The following is a 24091-nucleotide window of genomic DNA, read 5'->3' as shown; positions in this document are numbered from 1 at the left end:
TTTCTCTGTTCCAGCAGCTTTTCTAACGGGGGGCTGAATCTAACACTGAAATCTCCTCTTAAGGGGATATTCTGGGTCTAATGTCATGTTTCTGTGTCCCAGGGCACCTACTTGCATCAGTGGAAGAAGCTGACGCGAACACAATTATCTTCTGGCAAAGGTGTTTCATCTCTAGGTTGACATGAAAGCGATTTGCCACTGCTATTTCATTACATTCAAAGGTCAAGGATTAACTCAACAACTGGGAATGTTTCTGGTTGCTTACTTAATAAAGACAAGCATGAAGCTATGATCAGTTTATCTTGTTTAGCTCCTTCAGGCAGAGGTTGAGTCACAATGAATTTTATATCTTGTCATCTGGAAGCAGATTTATTAATGTAAAACTAATGGTGCTGTTTTTCTCCCTTATTGGAGTTTTTATTGACACACCCACTTTCACCTTTTTTTTAAATCTCTACTGGTGTGCAAGGTGAGCAAATGAAGTTGGTGCTGTGGAATCGTAAAGATTTGACTTTTGATGCTCAGTGTCAGTTTGAAGTACTCCCAAGTCAGTTATTAGATACAGTAAAACTCCTTATCCATTAGCTCATCAAGCATTGTTAGGACAGGGATAGCAAGTATTGGATGTAGAGTAAAGTTCCCTCAATATTTCCCACAGAGCACTCCCAGGTCAGAGGTAGCGTAGGCTAGGTACACTGTTAAGCTTTCTCAGTATTACAACAAGATGCCTTAATCCAAAATTCAGAAGCACACCTCCTGGAGCACCACTATGATTTTTCTGTTTCCCAAGGCAACCACTGTTGTGACCACTCCGAGTGAGACTGCCACTTTTGTGCTGTTTTGGACAGATTTGTGTTATCTGCTTGCACCTATCTGAACTAGGTTTGAAGTTGCATCAAAGTCATTTCACATAAGACCCTTAAAATTGACAAAGAGGAAACATTCATTCTATCAGTCTGGGATTAATTCAAACTCAGGTTTACAAGGTGAAAGTACAGTGTAACCCACTGAATCTTCCTGCCTTCCTCCTTTTAAAAAACAGTTCATGATTTGCATTTTCTTACTATGGCAGTCTACATAGAATCATAGAAAGTTACAGCACAGAAGGAGGCCATTCGGCTTATCGTGTCTGCGCCAGCCGAAAAAGAGCTATCCAGCTTAATCCCACTTTCCAGCACTTGGTCCGTAGCCCTGTAGATTACGGCACTTCAAGTGCTCATCCAAGTACTTTTTAAACGAGTTGAGGGTTTCTGCCTCTACCGATTTGATTTGTTGTCACTTTTAAGAAGTAAAATTTGTTCGTGTAATGATAGCTATACACAAGATGGACTTCCCCCAAATCACTTCAAACTATATTTCTTACAGATTCACTGGGGCAAATTTTAATTTCGAGCCAGGAAGAAAGCGGGGGGATGGGGGGATTTCCTGATGGGAAACCCGGAAGTGTGGGTTTCCCAGACATCCTTATGGTTTTGACGTAAGGAGGTCTTTCAACTTTTTTCAGTAGGTTTCTTGCCCAACAGCCAGCCACATTGGCAGGCTGGCTGTCAGTCGGACAGGAGAGCAGCCAGGGAACAGATGCCAGCAGATAAGTCTTAGATTGGGGGGGGGGTCACCAGGGTCGGCGGTCATCGGACATCGAGGGGGGTCGGAGATCATGGGGGGTTCAGACATAGTGGGGGGGGTGTCGGCCGATCGCATGTGTGGGATGGCAGCAGATAGGCTTGTTGAGCCTGGAGGAAACACTCCTGCTCCTCCTGGCCTACAAGCAGTGCAATAATAACCTGTTGATCCGGCTCTTCTCACCTCCTCTCATGTGGCGTGAAGCAGACGGCCCGGGGATCACAGCCCAGGAGTTAAAAATAAAAATGATGTTAAAATGGAGGTCCGCAGCCTCCTTAAAAGATTTTACTGACCGACCCGCCTCCTGAGAGCGGGTTGGTTGTCGGCCCCTAGACTGGCCTTTGTTTAAACGGAAGTAGACGGGTTGGGGTCGGGTTTTACTTCTTTACAACTCTTACCTTCCCACCCATCCCCCAACGCACCGGTCCTTGGGGTTAAAATTTACCCCACTACATCAGAATGGATCATAATAGGATCTAATAGAATTAATACAAACCCTACAAGAGAAAGTAGTTCCTATTGTGTTTCACTACATCTGGAGACTTACAATAGGATATTAATAAATCCTAAAGTTTTTTTTATCAAGTAGGATTATAGTATGTCAGTTTATTTTATGGCCTCTGATAGGACTCATGTAAAACTACTGGTTGTTATCTTGATTATTTGATCTGACTTTGTTTCACATATCACTGATATAGAATATTGTATCTGCCTGGTATGAACCCACTTTTGAGCTGCTGATTCAACGAATGTACTGTACCAGTCAAATACTGCCTGTTCTTGCATGTTTCGCTGGATATTTATACTTTTAATCTGACAAATTGCAGAATTAGGGGAATTACAGAACATTTCAAAGTGTGCTCTGAATAAATCAAACATTGTCTGGGCCTCCTTGTCTTATGACTAACATATCTGTGACAAGCGCCTCTGGGACTGACTTCTTAAATAAACAACTCAGTTCTTTTAGGGAGTTCTGGCACAGACTTACTGGGGTAGGATTTAATTTTCACCGCCAGGCAGAAAGTGGCAGTAGCGGATCAACACTATTGAAGTCAGTGGCAAGGAAGATCGGGTGAGGTACATGAAGGGTAGCCAATCAGCTACCACCAGTTTTCCACCTGATGGTGAACGTTAAAATCTATTCCCCACTTTCTTAAACGTCCTGTCTTGAAAAACTGAGCCACCATATTCGTTGCTGGAAAGTTTTGTAACATGGTGGATGGAGTATCAGGTGTGTTTTTTACGCTGCATTTTATTTTTTTTCCAAACCTTTTCTAATACTGAGATGATTGGTAGTACTATGTTGTCATGTCAGCAAACACATTATTGTGCACTGGCATCCCAACCATTTTACCAGACTGCAGTGCCCTGTTACAGTAGTGAAGGTCTGACTGATTACAAAGGGAATCAAACCACTTGCACCAATTTTGCAAACAAAATGGATTTTAAGAATTTATGAATATTTTTTATGTGCTTTTTAAATTTGTTTTCTCTGTTGATTTTTGTCTAAAAGACGAACACTAGTCAGATCTAAGAATTGGCTGTGGAGAGCTACTGAACTCTGGCAACATAAGGAAGATTAATGGACATGGACAGTTGCAATGAGGAGATCACTGTAGCATTTCAAGCTAATGACTATACTTACTGTTGATACCATCACTCCTTCGTGTTACCAGACTCAGTAACTACTAGCCTTTCCCAGTGATATCAGCAGCATTCACTTTAAATAAAATATATATTATTAAAATCCTAACCTGAAGAGCGCCCCAGTGGCTCAGCGAGTAAATGTCCTTGCTGGTGTGTGGTAAGGAAGGTCCAGTTTTATCCTTTGCTTTATTGAGGTATCCAATCTTAGGTAGTGCAGTAGGCGGTGCTATGATTGTATGCCCTGTTCCCAGGGAGGGACATTAATCAGCACTGATCGTTTCCCATTCACTGCTGCTGGGAGTGTGCTCAGCTGGATGTCAGAATCATAGGTTATAGCACGGAAGGAAGCCATTTGGCCCATTGAGTCCACGGCGGATCTATGCAAGAGCAATCCAACTAGTCCCACTCCCCCGCCCTTTCCCCTCAGCCCTGCAAATTTTTTCCTTTCAAGTACTTATCCAGTTCCCTTTTGAAGGCCATGATTGAATCTGCCTCCACCACCCCCTCGGGCAGTGCATTCCAGATCCTAACCATTCGCTGTGTAAAAAAGTTTTTCCTCATGTCACCTTTGGGTTCTTTTGCCAATCACCTTAAATCTATGTTCTCTAGTTCTTGACCCTTCCGCCAATGGGAACAGTTTCTCTCTCTCTACTCTGTCTAGACCCTTCATGATTTTGAATACCTCTATCAAACTTCCTTGCAACCTTCTCTGTTCCAAGGAGAACGACCCCAGCTTCTCCAGTCTATCCACGTGTTTAAAGTCCCTCATCCCTGGAATCATTTTAGTAAATCTCTTCTACACGCTCTCAAAGGACTTCACATCTTTCCTCAAGTGCGGTGCCCAGAACTGAATACAATACGCCAGTTGTGGCCGAACCAGTGTTTTATAAAGGTTCATCATGACTTCCCTACTTTTGTACTCTATGCCTCTATTTATAAAGCCCAGGATCCCATATGCTTTTTTAACCCTTTTCTCAACCTGCCCTGCCACGGTTTGTGCATATATACCCCCGGTTCTCTCTGTTCCTGTACCCCTTTTAGAGTTGTGCCCTCTAGTTTATATTGCCTCTCTTCGTTCTTCCTACTGAAATGTATCACTTTGCATTTTTCTGCGTTAAATTTCATCTGCCACGTGTCCGCCCATGCCACCAGCCTGTCTATAGCCCCTTGAAGTCTATCTCTATCCTCCTCACTGAATACTACCCTTCCAAGTTTTGTGTCATCTACAAATTTTGAAATTTTGCCCTGTACACCCAAGTCCAAGTCGTTAATATATATCAAGAAAAGTAGTGGTCCCAGCACCGATCCCTGGGGAACACCACCGTACACCTCCCTCCAGTCCGAAAAACAACTGTTCACCACTACTCTCTGTTTCCTGTCCCTTAGCCAATTCTGTATCTATATTGCTACTGCCCCCTTTATTCCATGGGCCGCAATCTTGATGATAAGCCTATCTTGCGGTACTTTATCAAACGCCTTTTGAAAGTCCATATACACCACACCAACTGCATTGCCCTCATCTACCCTCTCTGAAACCTCATCCAAAAACTCTATCGGGTTAGTTAATCATGATTCACCTTTAACAAATCCAAGCTGGCTTTCCCTAATCAATCCACCCTCGTCCAAGTGACTGCTAATTCTGTCTCGAATTATCGTTTCCAAAATTTTCCCCACCACTGAGGTTAAACTGACTGACCTATAGTTGTTGGGTTTATCCTTACATCCTTTTTTGAACAAGGGCATAACATTTGCAATTCTCTGGCACCATACATGTTGTGTAAGGATAAGGTCAGGCTTGACGGTGATAGCTTCCACAGCTGAATTGGCATGCAGAAGCTGACTCTGTAGATTGACCCATTAGAATGGCCATGTGTTCAAAGTAGCAAAGGGCTGGCAGTTCTTGTGGGATCATAATCCATAGTGGGCTTGATTTAACTAGTGGTGAAATTGATGCGTGGGGTGCCCGATGTGCACAGCCAATTTTATCTGCCAGGCCTTATTTTAATATTGCAAACCGGTCTCCCACCTGAAGTTGGCGAGAATGTCATCAAGGCTGGCTGTCAGGCAGGAGAGGGGAATTGGGTCAGGAGCCGGACACTGCCAGGAACTCCAAGGTAAAATCCCCGGCATAAAGTAAATGCTGGTGGGGGGAGGGAGGCAGGGGTTGCAGATCTGCAGTCAGTCGGGGGTGGGGGGGGGGGGGGGGAAGTGAGAGGAAAGACCGAGATGGGGAGGCCCAAGGAATCCTTCCAAAAATTAAAAAAAAACTCGACTTACCTTGACCTCTTCTTGCCACTCTGCCGCCTCCTGCCAGGTTTCTGTGCAGGTTTACTATATTCATGCAATTATTGTTTGTAAAATAAATCAGCTTGACGACGTGTACTTCGCCTCATCCCACTAAAGTGTGAATCAGTCCAACTTTCAGAAGATTGGAGAAGAGCTTGTGGTGGCATGTGTGAGATTATCATATCTAGTTCATAGAACAAGAGGTTTCATTGTTACAGCCCCTGGGCCATATGATCAGATGATCAAATATTAATTAGTAAGGATGAACTCCTGAATGTAAGGGACATGGTGTCTGCTTATGGGAGAGTCCAATGATACTGAACCTGAGAGAATATCTAGCACAACAATAATAACAACTTGCATTTGTATAGCACCTTTAACATGGTAATATGTACCAAGCACAGACCTGAAACACATAACAGAGGCGTTAGCTAGTTTGTTCATTTCTAGGCTATAGACTTTAGAATGCATGTCACTCTATTATTGTTACGCTGTGCAAATGCTGCTGCAGTGCTCAGAAGTTTGAGTGAAAGGACTAACAATAGCTCTCCCATTAGTATCTCTGAAAAAATGTGTAATTATTATAACTCTGATATTTCATTTCCTGTCTTTTCCCCTAGATTAAAGTAACATCAGCCTATTACTCGGCCAGCAGGGTTTCTGACAGCAAAAAGGTAAGACACTTCTTTCACTGTTTAACAGCTTGCCTTTCAGAAAAGAAAATGCTTTGAAAATACATCAGCCTTTCTAGTTAAGAATCAAAGTTGCAGTTCATCAGGAGAAGAAAATGCAACCATTGAGTTCTTTACTAAGCATTGATGTATACAATTCCTGGTTTTTATTAACAAATTGACTCATTTGCCTCAAGTAGACTCATTTGTATTCGGGAAAAATAAATTCATTTCCAAGAAGTGATACAGCGAATAATCTCTGGATTTGAAAATGAACGACAATGATTCTTACTGGCAATTTCATTTGAAAAGGCAGACATGCTAACATTTAGAAATAATTTATCTTTGTATATTAGGTGGCATCACAATGGAGTGCAGTCAGAGGCTGTAAACAGGACAGGTGTCTCATGAATTTGGACCTGGTGGTTGCTTAGAGCCCAGAAACATATGGAAAAAATATACTTGGATGTGTACATGGGTACCAATGGGTGTCACAGATTTCCCATAGCCTAAACCATGCACTAACAATCCTGGTTCAGCAAATAAAGATTAACTGCATTTGAACTTCTGCATACAAGGGACAGAATTGTAAGCAGGCACACTGTCTAGGAAAGGGTTCCACAAGTATCTTGAGGTTTGTTGCTGGCTTTCTGTATATATTGTCTATTGGATGCAGAATGTTGAGGTTTAGCTGCAGAAGCTCTTCTGTTCCTTGCATAAACATGAAAGTTTGGTCCATGGTAGCAATTGTTGTGGGACCACGCCAGGCATAATCTTCTAAAAGCCCTAAAGCCCAGTTATATATCTCTGATTATGTAGAGGCTGAAGCAGGCCACACTGATCTAGCCCACTGGTCTAGACTAGGAACATGGGTTTTTCTCTGGAAATAAAAAGCAAAATAAACTGCAAATGCTGGAAATTGAAACAAAAGCAGAAAATGCTGGTAACACATGGCAGGTCGGGCAGCATTCGTGGAGAGGACAAGAGGGATCAATGCTTTATTCCTGGCTCAAAAGGTTGCAGTGCTTTTTCTCTCCATGGACACTGTGGGGGAAAAATTGGATAAGGGACGTTTTTGGGGGTAGGTAGCGTAATGCACTAGTACCCCGCACAGGCAAGACGAGAGTTTCATACAGCCTGAGGACTCACCCTCAACCAACGTTCCATTCCAGGCCTTGCACCTCGATTCAATGCAATTTGCACTTTCCATCAGCAGATGGAACCCCAATCTCTTAAAGGGAGGCTGTTTCTTAGAAATCTCCTAAAGGTAGTTGGTACCTGTTATTTGCTGAAAATAACAATCTACTGTCTGCACGGAGTCTGAACGGTGATCAGACATCATACATGTAAAACACAGAGGCTGGTCCTGTCCCTATGTTTACAAACTGATGAGTTATATCAAAACATTGAATAAAATTTTGCGCTATTAAATCCCATATCCTCCAATCTGCATGCCAGACCTCACCAATCTGCTGATCTGAGTTTGTACCAGACCTGCGAGAATGCGTGCACCAAGGTTCTCTGCTGATGCACTACAGGCCTTGGTGCAAGAGGTGAACAGAAGGAGGGGCATCCTATATCCGCAAGGGTGCAAGAGGCCCTCCAGGCATATACCCAAAAGGCAGTGGGAGGCAGTAGGGGACGAAGTCAATGCCAGACGCACAGCATCGTGAACCTGGATGCAGTGCAGCAAGAGTTCAGTGCTTTGACGAGTGGTCAAGGTGAGTGAGGTCAACTGTCAAGTGACATCTCCTACCAACTACACCACTAGGCACATCCACTGCTCCATGCACTACACCCCCCATCACCCACATCCAAACAAACCCTTTCCATCAGTACTCAACTCTTCCAATCAGATGCTTCCTCTCAACCCTACACATTACCACTATTGCAAGCCGCCCACCCACAACTCACAGGCCACACACACTGGCAGCTATTCAACCATGAAAGGCACATCACCCAGGCACATGTCCCGTTTTCTTGAAGGAGAAAGTGGCGCATATCAGGAGGCAGCAAGTGGCAGTGGCATTTAGCCCCTCAAGCCTGTTCTGCCATTCAATGAGATCACGGTGGACCTGTGACCTAACTCCATATACCCGCCGTAGCCCCATATCCGTTAATACCCTTGGTCCACAGAAATCTATTAAACTCAGATTTAGTATTCACAATTGAACTAGCATCAACTGCCGTTAGGGATGAGCAATAAATGCCGGCCTCGCCAGCGACGCCCACATCCCATGAACGAATAAAAAAAAAGAAGAGCATTCCAAACTTCTCCCATCCTTTGCTTGTAGAAGCATTTCCTAACTTTACTCCTGCCTGTCCTGGCTCTAAATGTTAATCTATGTCCCCTCATCCTAGTATTCAAGTATAGGAAACCTCCAAAAACAGTTACAAATGTCTCGGCAGCCAGAAGCAATAGTCTAGCCACTATCCTGTGAATCCCGCATGGTCCCTTTAAATAGCGCTGGTAGGGGTCCTCCAGGCTCTATAAGACACATTCAGTTGGTCAGGATTAAGACTGTGCGTTGGGTTGAGCGTTAAGCGCCAAAATGGTGTCTATCACTTCAAATCAGCATTGAACACTAATTGTTTCATTTTCTGCTTACTTTATATGATATATGAATAGCATTCGTTATTTGCGCATGCGCTAACTCCTATACCAAGATGGCATTCGGCGCACGTCACGCTGAAAACGTGTGTGCGCATCCAAGACGCCACCTTGGATGTCGGAGAGGCCGTGTAGCGCCAAAACAATGGGCGCTACACGGCCCAATTTAGCGCCCTTAGTTTCCAACATTTTCTGTTTTTGGTTCGGTTTTACTCTGCAGTCTGCCAAACAGGGCTAAAGAGTTCCATTACTGGAAGGATGTCAGCTTTTGAAGAACACTAAAGATGCTGGCTATGACAAATACAGCTGAGTTTTCATACAGTATCTGAGTCTTCTAATAGTTTCTTTTGCTGCTCATTTGTTACAGGATGTGGAGATGCCGGTGATGGACTGGGGTTGACAATTGTAAACAATTTTACAACACCAAGTTATAGTCCAGCAATTTAATTTTAAATTCACAAGCTTTCGGAGGCTACCTCCTTCCTCAGGTGAACGATGTGGAAACATCGTTCACCTGAGGAAGGAGGTAGCCTCCGAAAGCTTGTTAATTTAAAATTAAATTGCTGGACTATAACTTGGTGTTGTAAAATTGTTTACATTTGTTACAGAGCATACATTGAATGTGATTACCAGGTTGTCGTTGAAGGCAAGAAACAGAGTGGTGCTAAGCATTAAGTGTTCGGACAAAAATTGACCAACCATTTAGCATGACTTGGTGTCTGCATCCTCTGAGGAGGTCACGTATCCAGTTTTACAGCATACCCAAATACAGCATAAGAGGCCAACTTTATAATGAGGTCAGAATGTCATACTACATTAAAGATTTTGGAAATGTTGAGGTTATCCATTCTGATTTTATGTTGGGCATCAAGAGATTTGCTCTATTTCTAGGCCATGAGATTGAGGTTACAGAAAAAAACCCACATAATTAGCTTTAATGCATCTCTGATTATGTAGAGGCAGAAGCAGGCCACTCTGATCTAGCCCACTGGTCTTCATGACATTGTACTGGACTAAGCCTAGGGGCAAGGGTTTGCTCTGGAAATAAAAAGTAAAAACACTGCAAATGCTGGAAATTTAAACTAATGTAAAAAATTATGGTAACACATAACAGGTTAGGCAGCATTCATGAAGAGAACAAAGGGGTCACTGCTTTAGTCCAGGCTCAAAAAGCTGCAGTGCCTCTTCTCTCCATGGATGCTGTGTTTGTAATATTCATTTTTTTGTGTTTTCTTCTGTAGTTTCCTTTTAAATAATTTTGTTTAAAATGGTGAACCCTGTTGACAGCTTCTGAAGGACTGGCTTAGTGAAGTTTCTGAACCTGACAGTGTGTGGGAGCTAAATTAACATCACTGGAGATGCAGCCATTAATCTAAGATGCTCCAGCAATCATGGCATTTTAACCATGTGTGTGTTAATTCAGCAACTTCCCACCCTTGGGCTCAGTAATTTTTGCCAACCAGATTCCTCAAGATGTTAAACTTACTGTTTAAACAAAAACAAACATTCAAAATGAATCAACAGGATTTTTAAAGGGTGCTACAGTAAATCAGAATTACAGTGGCTGATTGTTATTGGGTGTGATTAACAAGAGCTCCTTTGACCTGAACTGTCAATGCTCAAAGTCTTTGATCTGAATTTCTATACCATCTGGTTCACACTTTGTGCCAAAACTAAAAGATTGGTCTGTTGGTTATGTTAACTTGACCAAACAGTAACTTCCCTTTTCAGTCACTTACCTTTGTTCTGAAAACTATGCTTTGATTTTGTTTTATTGTTCTCCAAATTTAAAAATTGAAAAGCCAGTGTTTTGTGAAACTGGTAGGAACAAGCTTTTCACCTTTTGCCAGCTTATGTCACTTCTTGGCCTCAGATGTCATGTAAGGCCAGTAGAGACAACAATTTTTTCCCACATGATTATTCAATCACATTTTGCAATTCAGTCAAAGAGAAAATAATGTTATCTTACTCACTCCTAGTATCAGCTCACTCCTAGCTTAGGAAAAGGGAGGTAAGGCTTTAGATAATACAAGCTAGGTAAATGTTAAAAGTTGAAAAATACTGTTGAATTTTAAACTTGGAATGGATGAATTGCAATCCCAGCAAGGTAACCTGCCACACTGTTGACTTCAGCTTATATAATTTGTTTCTTGCTGTGGCTAAATTAAGGCATCAGGTTTCAATATAAAAGTAAGAACCTTTAAGGATCTCAAAATATAACGTCGTATGAATGATGCACACCGTTATTAATGCGCAAATCGGCCAGCAACTTGTGGCGCGTAAGAGATACCCCGTGAATTGCGAATCGCCACAAGGCTGATTTGCGCCGCTCCGCTGTTAACTTCGGGAAAATGGCATCCTGCACTTAACCCGTGATTTTCATGAAGTTGCTGCATTTGCTTATTAATTGCCCATTAAACACAAGTCTAGTGAAGTGAAGTCTAGTAATTAACAGTGTAAGTACTCTTTTAACAACGTGATAATTGTTAATGACTGCCAATCAATCTCTCTTGCCCAGAAAGTGAACAATTAAAAGTATGGAGTCTCATTCCTTTGGTTGTGAATTGTTGTTGGCGGTTTTAAAAATGTCAAATATTTAATTTTTAAATGTTTTTTCTTACTTTTCCTTTGTCTCTTTTCTCTCTCTCTCTCTCTCTCTTAATCTAACCTTTCTTACCCTCTCTTTATTACTCTTTCTGTACCTGATTTGACATTGAATCCACCCACTCTAATTCACCTTCCATTTCAGTCCTTACTCTGTTTATTTCTCAATCCATAAATCTCTGGTTAAGGAGATACACTGTTTGTCCTGTCATTTACCAAGGTCCCAGATGCCTTGTTGCTCTTGCTGCGCCGTTACCATGGTCCTGATGTTTCAGGTAGTGGCCAGACTATCAAATGCAGTTTTCTCATTGTTCAGTATAGGCAAGGTCACAAATATTTCCAAGAGAAAGCCATCAATTACTATTCTCAACTACACTTTCCTGACTTTCGCTAGATCGTGCATTTATACCACATTGATATCTTTTGACAAATCATGTCCAGGTGATTTATTTACCAATAATCACCCAGGGTGTTGATTTTAGAGAAATTCACATTTTGTCATATAATTTCCCTGTTTCTATCTTACATTCTCAATCACTTCCTCTCATCCAATTTTACACATATTACCATTTCATCTCATGCATGAGCTCTAGAGGAACTTTACTGTCCAATACAATATTTACAGTCTGGTCCAAAATCAATACATTTTTTGTTTATTTTACTTAAACTCTTCTTGGACCGCTTTTCATCATCCCAATTCCAGAGCAGTATTTTTGGATTGACAGGACTCGTCAATGTACAATTTTATTCCGCCCCCCCTCCCCCACCAAAATACTTTCTTCCTTAATACACAGCATTGGATAGGAACCATATTTTGCTTATGTCTTAGTCCAAAACATCACCATGCTGTGACATTTGATATCTGCCGTTGTCTGCAGATAAGGTCTTAAATTCTTAACGCCACTGTATTGTTTCCTACACTAACGCTTTTGCGGTCCCGAAAATCATGGTCCCCTGTTTTAAAAAGAAACACAGAAAATCCATTGTGGCTCTTCTTGAGCGTCCAAGAGGTCAAAAATAATAAACAGTTCATTAATTTTCTTCTGTCACCCTTTATCCCGGGACCAGAGGGGACTCCATGCATGTTTCCATGAATGAATCTAATTACCTCACTCCAGGAGGAATAGTCAGTAAAGGAAGCACAACATTATGCCCAATATATCCTTCTATCATGTGAGGAAATATATACTTACATTAAGAAACTTATTTAAAATAAATGCAAATATTGTTGCTTTGTGAATTTAAACAGATATCAGTGCCCTTGGAAGGGGTTAACCTCTTTGCAGAAGAATGAACAACTGACACAGCTTACGTCAACACAGCGTTCACGTAAATTTTTTTAAAAACTTTTGTGTCAGGGAAGATAATATTTTAGTTTGTTCGTATTTTTAGTTAGTCCAATATTTCCAGGTTGTTGTCATAGAGATACAAGATTAAGTTTCATTTCTTCCACTTTTAATTGAAGGACACGTTAGCCTTCACAGCTAAACAAAATCTTTGTAACTTTTAACAAAAGAGAATACAAAGCAAACATTGCAAAAAGAAAGCACTAACACAGGCTTTTAAAACAAAGAACAATATGTAGCTACTGATTTTCACATAATTCCTTTACAGCCTCTGTCTGCTGTGAAAGGACTCTCTTTAACTCCTCGTCCTCCCGCACAATTTCCTTCCGTCTTCTCTTTTGCTTAGAACATAAACTACCCAGCGCACACGCCATGGTTATTTCTTTCTTTCTCTCGCATGCTCTCTCTCTCTCTCTTTATCAATCTCTTAACACTAGCTACCTCAAACCTTTAAAACTCGGACCCACCCAGGGACACCATTATGTTAACGGATTTTCTCGCATTATTGTCGCAACCATGGGTTGTTAATCCATCAACAATAACTTCCGCTTGATTCTAGCCCAAGTGGTTATAAAATAGCAGGTTTAATAGATTGACTTACAATAGAGTTGCACTACAGCTGTCTTCAACATTATATTCAACAGCATTATAGTTATAATACAACTGTCTACAGATTACATTAAATGACAAGCAATCAATATAACCTGATGGACTTCCGACCGTACCCTCTTGCGATCTCTAACTTTTTTGGGAGGGAGCATGCCCTATCTTTATACTATTCGGCTGCATTGTTCTGTACGTAAGCACGCTGGTCTTATTTCATGGTCGTAAACCATCCCATGGTGTTGACGCCACGTCAGCAACTCAAGATAAGCTGTTTTACGTAACATAGCCAATGACCTCAGCCTCCATCTCTGCTTACAAGCTGATATGTACCTCTGAGGAATGCATCTTTCTTGTCTGAGTACAGCCCCCCTTATTCAGCCTTGCATGGCCCCAGCAATGTCGGTTTCTTAACAACCACATCTCTCGATCTCCCTGATGTTCTGTTCTGAGAGTTGTTCTTGTTCTGACAGAGATACTGAACTTTTGCCCTCCTATTTTGTATGCTTGTTTTAAGCCCTATTCTTAGACTTATGTTAAATTTGAATCCATGATAATCCTGAAGGAATCCCTCAGCTAGTTATGCATTTTCCAAGTATTCACCTACAAGACAATTTTGAAGATTTTCCCGATAACCAGTGTTAAACTTACCATTCTGGAGTTTCCAACTAGTGAATTTACAAAATGTTACTTATAATGTTCCTAATTTCAGTCTTGATCTCGTTTAAGACTCGTGGGTATTTGTTGTCAGGGTCAATGACTTGGTATAATTTAAGAGATGGTAGATAGAGTTCAGTGTTGATAAATATAATGTCAGGAGACTAGGTAGAAGGATCTACTAGAGGAGGAAAGTGATGTAGGGCTTTTGGTGGATAGGTCACTAAAACTGTTGGTTCAGTGTTTGCAGGCAACAAAGGAAGCAAATAAAACATCAGCATGTATAGCTAAGGGAGTGACTCATAAGTGAAAGGAAGTGATGTAGCTCCAGTGAAGTTCTTCTGTTGGGCATAGTTTAAAGTTAAGGGTGTCAAACAAAAATAAGAAATTTCAGCAGCATTTTTGTTAGTAATAGGGCGATAGAATTGTGGAACAGATCACCAGTGGGGTTATGGAACAGAAAGCACTGGCAAGTTTTTTAAAAAAAATAACTGGATGAATACCCATTGAGAAAGGGGAGACAGAACTATTAGTTCCAGAATGATAGTAAGAAACCTGAATGGGAGTTTTGGTAGGGTGGGTTAGATAGACCAATGAACTCCTCATGCTCAAGGTATTTCAATGTTACTGTACTTCATCAAGAGTGTTTAATCTTTGTTTAAAATCTGTAGATCCATCACTGTTTGCATATTTCCAGCTCCTCCACCGCAGTTCTTGGCCATGTCATTTCTTAGGTAACTTTCTCTCTTATTCCTGGGTAAGATGGATATGAAGTAATTATTTCATAACCCTGTTGTTTATCTGTCTCTGAATTCCAGCTACCCATTGTTATTTTAAGCGGATCACTGCATTATTTCATCATTTGTTTGCTGCACGTATAATTGAAAAAAAAATTATTGTTAGTTAAATGCGCACAATAATCTTACATTCACTGTTTGTTTTGCTTCTCCAAATTATTTTTTTCACCTGCTCTGATTCTGTTTATAATTTGCCTAATTCTCCTGCTACCATATTTTGAAAACTTTTGGATTATTCCTGAAATTTCTCTTTGTAAACCTTCTTAACCGCATTAATCTCGGTTGCCCTTTTAACTTTTTTGACTTCACCAGAAGCAAAGGTTATAGCTTTGCCAGGAGTTCCTTCAGTAATTTCCATTTTCCTACTGCAGATTTTCCAACCATATTTATGTTCCAATTAATCTTTAAACTCATAACAAATCTCCCATGGCACTACTCATAGTAAGTTAGAGGATACATGTTTTATAAGAACAGGGGGATTATACCATGTAGCACACAATGCTTTATACTGTTGCTAAGGTGGAGCTCTGACCATTTAATACCACAGGTTTAATTGCTATGAACAGGTGTATCCTGAGCTCATCTGGAGGCTAATTCTTTTTTTTGTACATTGTGAGGTAATAATTTCTTTGTAAATTGGTAAGTAATTGTAAGTTGGTCAGAAAAAAACAGCAGGAAATGACTGATTTTTTTCTCTTTTTCTATACTTTTTTAAAAGATTATTTTGTATTCATAATGAAGTGTGACATCTGAAATGTGACAGACTCAAACTTTTATACATAATACCAGATCTACTGTGATGTTGTTAAATGTGAGTCAGAGGATAGGTTGTTTTATGCTATATAACAAATATATGGGCCACTGATTTATGGTGATTGAATAAGTCATAATGCATTTTTATGAGATTATTGTACGAGTGTTACTGATATTTTCAGGCTTGAATTCTATGATGTGATTATTTTCATGGATGCAGTAAATCTGGAATGTTAATTACTATTAAATATTAGTTTAACTGTGTGATTAATTTTATCCCTTACCCCTTTTAAACTTTGGGATACGGAGGAAAATGATAGGAAACATATTCTAGACGGCAGGTAGGTTATAGGAAATGGGTGTAGCAGTACTGGGGAATTGAGGGATCTATGTGGGTTGGTACTGTTGGGAGGGTGGTCCTGAGAGGGGCTCATGAGGTGTGGATGCACTGGGGAGAGTACACATGGCTGGCTAAACCAGCAGGAAGGTTGTGGGATGTGGAAGCACTGGGATGGTTTGGCTGGTTGTGAACACTGGAAAGGGATCTGGTTGAAGTCAAAGAGTAATATCGAGGTGCAACATCACTGGGAAAAGGGGTTGAGGAGTGGGGTCTCAAGTCAAGGCAGCGTTTGGGTGTCAGAGTACGGGAGTGTTGAGAGGGGTTTGGTGGATGTGACATTATTGGGAAAGGAGATGCAGGATGCGGCTAATAAAGACATGATGATTGGGGTTTCCTCAGATGCAGATTGGCAGTGATGGGAAAGGCATGGGTGCAGAGGGATGAGCACATTGAGAATAGCAAGAAGCATCAAGAGGGAGTAGGGAGACGGAGAAAATCTTGGATGCTGAAGGCAGAGTGGTCTGGTTGTAGCAGGGGGGAATGGGCCGAGAGGAGAGTCTGGTCCTGATGAATGGATCCTGTCAAGGGTTAGGTCACAATTGTGGGGGGGCGGGTGGGGATGCTGCAGCAGTGATATCTTACAGGGCTTCCCCAGAAGTGATGGGAAACCTGCATTATTTTAAATAAATGATTTTTAAATAAATACTCCTGAGCATTTATTAAAAATACTACAAGTTTCTCCACTGTCAAGGAAACCATTTCAACAAAATTTGCTAACAATGCCACTTCTGCTGTTGCCAGTTGCATCTCCAAGATAGGTGGCATATATCTTGACAGCACAACTGGATTGGGGGGTGGAGTTTCAGAGGTAAGTAAAGAATATTGCCACCTAGGTTGGAGGACTTAATCCAAGGTGCAAGTAAAATTAATGGGCAAGTTTAATCATGACGAAAAAGCTGACAGAAGGAGTGACAGGAAAATGTTACAGGAAGTAAGCGTGATACTTATCAAAAGTCCAAGCATGCACAAGACTTTTCATACATCACTGCCTGCATGCTAGGAGCACATATTACAAAATTACACATTTCCAGTCCACGATTTTCCATCCATTAATTTTAATAGGGGTGTGCAATTTTTCGATGTGTGCTCCGAGTCAGAAGCAGAAAACGTACCCTATAGTGTTCATACAACTTATCCATGGATACTAAGTGAAATAGGTTTGAACTATTTCAATCTGTTTCTCTGTGGCTATAAATGCAAAGCTCAGCACCTTGACATTGCACATTCAGACAACAGGCAGTGTTTAATGTTTTCAGTGGTTAATATTTATCCTGTGAGACACAATGTTGATACAAGGGTGCTTTTTGCTTGTAGAATCTGTGACTCTGCTAAACACATTGACATTTATCTTCTCTACACCCTTTTTAATACTTCAATAAGATCACCCCAAAGCCATCTTCTGCAATGTAAACATTCTCAGCTTCTATAGCATCTCCTGATAACTCTGGTGCCTACTTCCAGTTTAGTTGCCCTTTGCTACACACTCTCCAATGCCCGGATTACTTTTTTTTAATACAGGGACCAAAATTGTACACAGTACTCCAGGTGGGGCCACCGATGCTCTGTGCAATATGAAAATCGTTTCCTGAGATTTGTACTCTTCATCTGACTATATAGCCTAAGATCCAATTTACTATTTTTACTGCTTCCTCACATTGACTTGCTGGTTTCAGTGATCTATATACTAGTACCGCCAATTTTGTTTTTCAGTTTGTTTGTGGGTTATGCTGGCAAGGCCACATTTATTGCCCATCGCCAGTTTGCCTTGAATCACTGCTCCCAAATCTTTCTCCTGTGATGTAACCTGTAACATAATATTATTTAGCCTATTTTGCAACTCGTCAACCCAGCTCCTCAGTCTATCCAGGTCCTTCTGTATTTGATCAGCCTGTTCCCAGTGCCTCCTATAACAACATAACAAATAGGAGCATGAGTAGGCCATAAGTTCCCCTCGAGCCTGCACTGCCTTTCAATAAGATCATGGCTGATCTTCAACCTCAACTCCACTTTCCTGTCCTGTCCCCATATCCCTTGATTCCCTTAGTGTCCAGAAATCTATAGATCTCAATCTTGAATATACTCAATGACTAAGCATCCTCAGCCCTCTGGGGTAGAGAACTCCAAAGATTCACAGCCCTCTGAGCGAAGAAATTTTTCCACACTCTGTCCTAAATGGCCGACACCTTATCCTGAGACTATGAGTCCTAGTTCCAGACTCTCCAGCCAGGGGAAACAGCCCCCCAGCATCTATCCTGTCAAGCCCTCTACGAATTTTATACGTTTCAATGAGGTCACCTCTCATTCTTCTAAACTCCAGAGAATGTAGGCCCATTTTACTCAATCTCTCCTCATAAGATAACCCTCTCATCCCAGGAATCAATCTAGTGAACCTTCGTTGCACCCTCTCTATGGCAAGTATATCCTTCTTTGGGTAAGGAGACCAAAACTGTACACAGTATTCGAGGTGTGGTCTCACCGGAACCCTATATAATTGCAGAAAGGTTCCTTACTCTTACACACCCTTGCAATAAAGACTACACACCATTTGCATTCCTAATTGTTTGCTGTACCTGCATGTTAACTTTTTGTGATTCGTGTACAAGGACACCCAAATCTCTCTGAATACCAACCTTACTTAGTCTTTCACCTTTTAAAAAATATTCTGCTTTTCTATTCTTCCTATCAAAGTGGATAATTACACATTTCCCCACATTATACTCCATCTGCCACCTTCTCGCCCACTCACTTAACCTGTCTATATCCCTTTGCAGCCTCTTTATGTCCTCCTCACAGCTTACTTTCCCACCTAGCTTTGTATCATCAGCAAACTTGGATACATTACACTCGGTCCCCCCATCTAAGTCATTGATATATATTGTAAACAGCTGAGGCCCAAGCACTGATCCTTGTAGCACCCCACTAGTTACAATCTGCCACCCCGAAAATGGCCCATTTATTCGTACTCTCTGTTTTCTGTCCGTTAACCAATCCTCAATCCATGCTAATATATTACCCCCAATCCCATGAGCCCTAATCTTGTGTAGCACCTTATCAAATGCCTTTTGAAAATCCAAATATACTACATCTATTGGTTCTCCCTTATCTAGCCTGCTAGTTAAACCATCAAAAAACTAAGGGCACGATTTTAATAAGGCGGGATGGCAGCGGCGGTGGGGGGGGGGGCGATCAATGGGCAAGCGGCAAACCCAAATAATAAAAACTTACCATTCCCCACGCAATCGCAACTTAATTGGTGGCCATTACCTTGTTTCCGGGTTTGCCGTCCGAAAGCTGCGCAGTGGGCGGACTGCGTACCCGCATGACAGGCTGTCAGCTGGAGTGTCTACATTTAAAGGGCATTGCTCCAATGGATTTTGCCGGAGTAAAGAGCAAGAAGACCTAATGGAGCAGTACAGGGGCACGGCTGCTCCAAGATTCAGCGATGCCTCACTTCAGGTGCTGCTGGCCGGAGTGAGGAGAAGGAGGGAACCATTTTACCCGGCTGACAGGAGGAAGCGCCCTGCTTCTGCCACCAAGCAGGCCTGGCTCGAGGTGGCAGAGGAGGTCACCAGCAGGAGCAACATATCCCTCACTTGGGTCCAGTGCAGGAAGCGTTTCAATGACCTAACTAGGTCAGCAAAAGTGAGTACACTTACTGATTCTCCTGCATTCCGTGTTGCACATCACTCTTAAACCCCCCCACATCATTCTGCACTGCCAAGACTACTCCATCACATCATTCCTCACACCCACTTAAGGCTCATTCTCAACTTATCTTTACTTCCTGAGCACTTCCTCACCTCCCCATTTGTGACCCCACCACTACCGCTCACCCCATCCCTGATCCAATGTGATGTCTCTGTCTGATACTAACGCTCTGATGCACCTCTTTCACGGTCAGCCTCACCCAAAGCAATGCATTCGTCATTTGCCACTTCACCCTCACTCTCACACGTCTGTACTTTCTCCCCTTCTAGGAGAAGTGAGCGCAAAATGCAAGCTAGAGGGCGAGGACTGGAGGAGGGCCACAACAAATAGTCGTCCTCACAGAAGCGGAGGAAGAGGCGCTGCAGATCAGCCGCACCCTCGAGTGCCTGTCCGTCGGGGACGCTGAGACTGGCACCCCACAAACGTCTGGTGACACAACTTTAACATTCACCACACACAACGTGAATTGATGTTAACAATGATTGGCATGTTGAACACCTCAGTATGCTCATCACAACAAGACACATCTGTGATGATGCTTAATATTGCCTTCTGTTTTCTTACAGGCCCTTCAACGACCGCGGTGACAGGAGAGGGCGATCCCTCAGAGGACACACTGTCACATCTTAGTGAGCCATCCACCAGCGCAGATACTCACACCTCGGTGGGTCCTAGTAGTCAATTAGTTGGGTTGGCACTTGATGAGTCACCACACACAAGTGAACACGAGCACACACTGGTGGCAGGGGCAGCTTTGAAGAGTCCGTGTCGGTGGGCGCACTCCTTTCCAGGCTCTGCTCAGCTGGACGCAGATGCTGAACCCCGGGGGCCAAACTTTAAAAGGAGAATGATCGAGGGACAGCAACACATTTGTGAGGTACTGGAACAGATGCCACGCACACTCTCTACAATAGCGCAGAGGATGGAGGAGTCCAACTCCTGCATTAGTGGAATGGTGACACAGGTACTTGAGGGAATCTCTGAGATAGTGTCACAGGGACGTGAGCAACTGTCTGAGATAGTCTTGCACGTAACTGTGAGTATGTCTGCGATGGAGAGAAGGCTAGTCTCCTTTGAGCTTCAAGCACGGCTCACAAATGAGTCCATTCAGGCCCTGACTCACGGTGAACCACATTCTGCCACCTTAAACAGGCAGACAGAAACTTTACAACTGGGCTTCCAAGGCATCACACATGTCCTCCAAACTGTTCTCCACAGGGTGGTAGGAGTGATGTGGGCCTGGTCTAAGAGAGAATGATGGCGAAAGGGACATGGAAGCGGGGACGCTACTCAAAGCGCTCCAATGTCTCACCCGTTGCCCCCCTCTCAACCAGTACCTACAATGCTGCCTCCTCTCCAGGCCGAGTCTGCCCCTGCACAGGTGCAGGTGGAGCAGTCTTTGGAGGGGCCCTCAAGGGCACCGAAACCCAGAGGGCGTAGACCGAAAGCATCTAACCATGGACATGAGCAACCTGCCACTACCTCTGCTGCAGCCACAGGGGATGCACCACGTAGAAGTTGTAGGAAGAGAAAGGCTAAGGATTTGTGATCACGAAGTGTATGCACAAGGGTGTCTGACAGACTGTCATGTTTTTGATTTATATTTGTTTTTTGCTAAAGTCACACTATATGTTATCATTCTCACCGCTACTGCCACGTCTTGCCCATTCTTGACTGCCTTTTGTGATAGCGCCCTTTCATGTGCTTCATCATGAAAGGCAACACTGGGTGACTTTACAGTGGGTGTATATGTAATTGCAGGACTGTTTTGTGCAGGGGGGCAGGGATGGTGTTGGCTCTGCTCTTTCCAGGTGGTGCGAGGACTGGACTCTTCTCACTTTCTGATCTTATGAGAACCATTCACAAAGCAGTGACTCCCTGGCATCACGAGCAGCCAGGTGAGCCACTGCTCTGTCCATGTGTTCGTCGTCCTCCTCCTCAATGTTGATTGCAGATGTGGATGCTGGATGAGGGCATGGCGCCTCATCAACCGGTGCCCCTCTCTGTTGCATCATGTTGTGCAGTACACTACTATAACGCAACCCATTCTCACTGGTGCGTATTGAAGCATTCTCCCAGAACGATCGAGGCACCAAAATCACATCTTCAGCAGTCCTATTGCATATGCAATTACCGACCTGGTGGCGATGTGGCTGTCATTGTATCGACGATGTTGTTCACTGATGCGGTTCCTCAGAGGTGTCATCAGCCACGTGTGCAGGGGGTATCCCTTGTCCCTGAGGAGCCAACCCTTAAGGGTGTTCGGTGCGTGGAAGAGGGGCGGGATGTTGGATTCCCTCAAAATGAACGAATCATGGCAGTTGCCAGGGAATCTGGCGCACACGTGAAGAAATCTTTTGCAGTGGTCACAAACGAGCTGAGCGTTGATGGAGTGATAACCCTTTCTGTTGATGAACAGTCCTGGCTCGTGTTATATGGGTGCAATCGATTGCACCCTGTACCTGTGGGAAGCCAGCCACAGAGTGGAATCCCACTGCCCTCTCCGTCTGGCTGAGGTCGTCCATGGGAAAGTTGACATATTGCGAGGCCCTGTGAAACAAATCGTCGGTGACCTGTCTTATGCACTTGTGGGCAGATGACTGAGAGACCCCGGCAATATCACCGGTGGCACCCTGGAATGAGCCGGAGGCGAAGAAGTTGAGGGCAGTGGTCACTTTAACAGCGACAGGTAATGAGATGCCACCAGGCCCAGCAGGGAGCAGCTCGGCATGAAGGAGGCTGCAGATGTCTACGACTACTTGGCAACTCACTCTCACCCTCCGTTATGCACTGCTGCTCAGAGAGGTCCAGGAAGTTGAGCCTCGGTCTGTAGACACTCTGACGAGGGTAGTGCCTCCTGCCCGCCGCTCCCTCTGTTTTTCCCCTCTGTGCCCTTGTGGAGGTGCCTGTGATGCAGCACTGTGTTGTGGAGCTACAAGTGACTGAACTGCCTGGTGAGGATGGTGATGTTGCTCGTCCTCTGATGTACTGGTGAATGCTGCCATCGCGCCCCCCCCCCCCCCCCCATCCTGATGGTGTCAGCTTGAGGGGGTCTGAAAAGTTGGTAAATATGTGTAAACAGAACAATTCTGAGTGGAAACCAAGAATTTTCAGTCTAAATACAAAGATCTCCCAGCCAAAAGTTTGTCTGAGAGAACTGAGTGCCCTGCTGCAATAACTCACCTTTTATCCCCATCTGTCAAACAGGGATTTAAATGTCCGAATAGCTGCCGGCTGAAACCCAACTACTTTCCAATGCCGTGTTTCACACAGCGCGGGAAATACATTGAGGCAATATTAAAATCGCTTGCCTTCATTGTTAATTGGATTTATGGACATTTCAAGTACTTTAAGTACTTGATTTAGTGGTTTAAATATCGTCCCGCCGGCTTTAATTGCCGGGGGGACTTCCAGGTTCGGGAACTGCGCATGCATCCAGATGACCCTGGGTCGAGCGCGTTTTTCGGCGGGTTGGAGCCGGGATTCCTGCCCGCTCAAAAAAAACCAATATTCTTTGCTCCCAGCGCACCCGCAGATTTCTTTTAAAGTCGTGCCCTAAGAGATTTGTCAAACACGATTTCCCTTTCATAAAACCGTGTTGTCTCTGCCTAATCATATTATGATTTTATAAGTGCCCTGATATCACATCCTAGATTCTAGCATTTTCCCTACTACTGATGTCAGGCTAACTGGCCTGTAGTTCTTGAATAGCGGAGTTACATTTGCTACCTTCCAATCCACAGGGACTGTTCTAGAATCTCAGCATTTCTGGAAGACCAAAACCATTGCATCCACTATCTCTGCAGCCACCTCTTTTAAAACCCTAGCGTAAAAAGTCGGATAGCCAGGTGGTGAAGGATGGAATACTACAGCCTTGTCTTCAGTTGTTTCCAAACCTTTATTTTCCTTATTATTACATATCATGCTCCCCCGAGATAAGCTCCCTCCTATAAATGGATACAAGAAAGTCCCCAGTTGATACCCACCACCTGAATACAATTAACACTGATTGATATAAATCATATGGATACAATTAACACCTAGGATGCAGGGGATTTGTCGGCTTTTAGTCCCATTAATTTCTCCAGTACTTTTTCTTTACTAATATTAATTACTTTTAGTTCCTCACTCTCATTAGTCCCTCGGTTCCCTACTATTTCCGATATGTTTGTTGTGTCTTCTACTGTGAAGACAGATACAAAATAATTGTTTAGCGTCTCTGCCATTTCCTTATTCCCCGTTATAATTTCTCCTGTCTCTGTCTCTAAGGATTCCACATTTACTTTTGCTAATCTCTTCCTTTTTACATACTTGTAGAAGCTCTCATATTCAATTTTCTCCCTCTATCAATTTCTTGGTCATCCTAGTTTTGTGAAAGTTTTTTT

At 42.9% G+C, this 24091-nt stretch overlaps 1 protein-coding gene across 1 annotated transcript in view; it reads left to right on the top strand.

The window, feature by feature from the left end:
- Nucleotides 1–24091, top strand: part of vps8 (VPS8 subunit of CORVET complex) — a 624186-nt gene that overhangs the window by 482546 nt on the left and 117549 nt on the right. The window contains exon 44 of the mRNA XM_067987929.1: nucleotides 6177–6230. Within this exon, the coding sequence (XP_067844030.1) occupies nucleotides 6177–6230 (54 nt within the window). The remainder of the gene's footprint in view (nucleotides 1–6176; nucleotides 6231–24091) is intronic.

Source organism: Heptranchias perlo, chromosome 7 (genome assembly GCF_035084215.1).
Source record: "Heptranchias perlo isolate sHepPer1 chromosome 7, sHepPer1.hap1, whole genome shotgun sequence".
Lineage (NCBI taxonomy): Eukaryota > Metazoa > Chordata > Chondrichthyes > Hexanchiformes > Hexanchidae > Heptranchias > Heptranchias perlo.
This window is presented reverse-complemented; position numbering and strand designations above follow the sequence as displayed.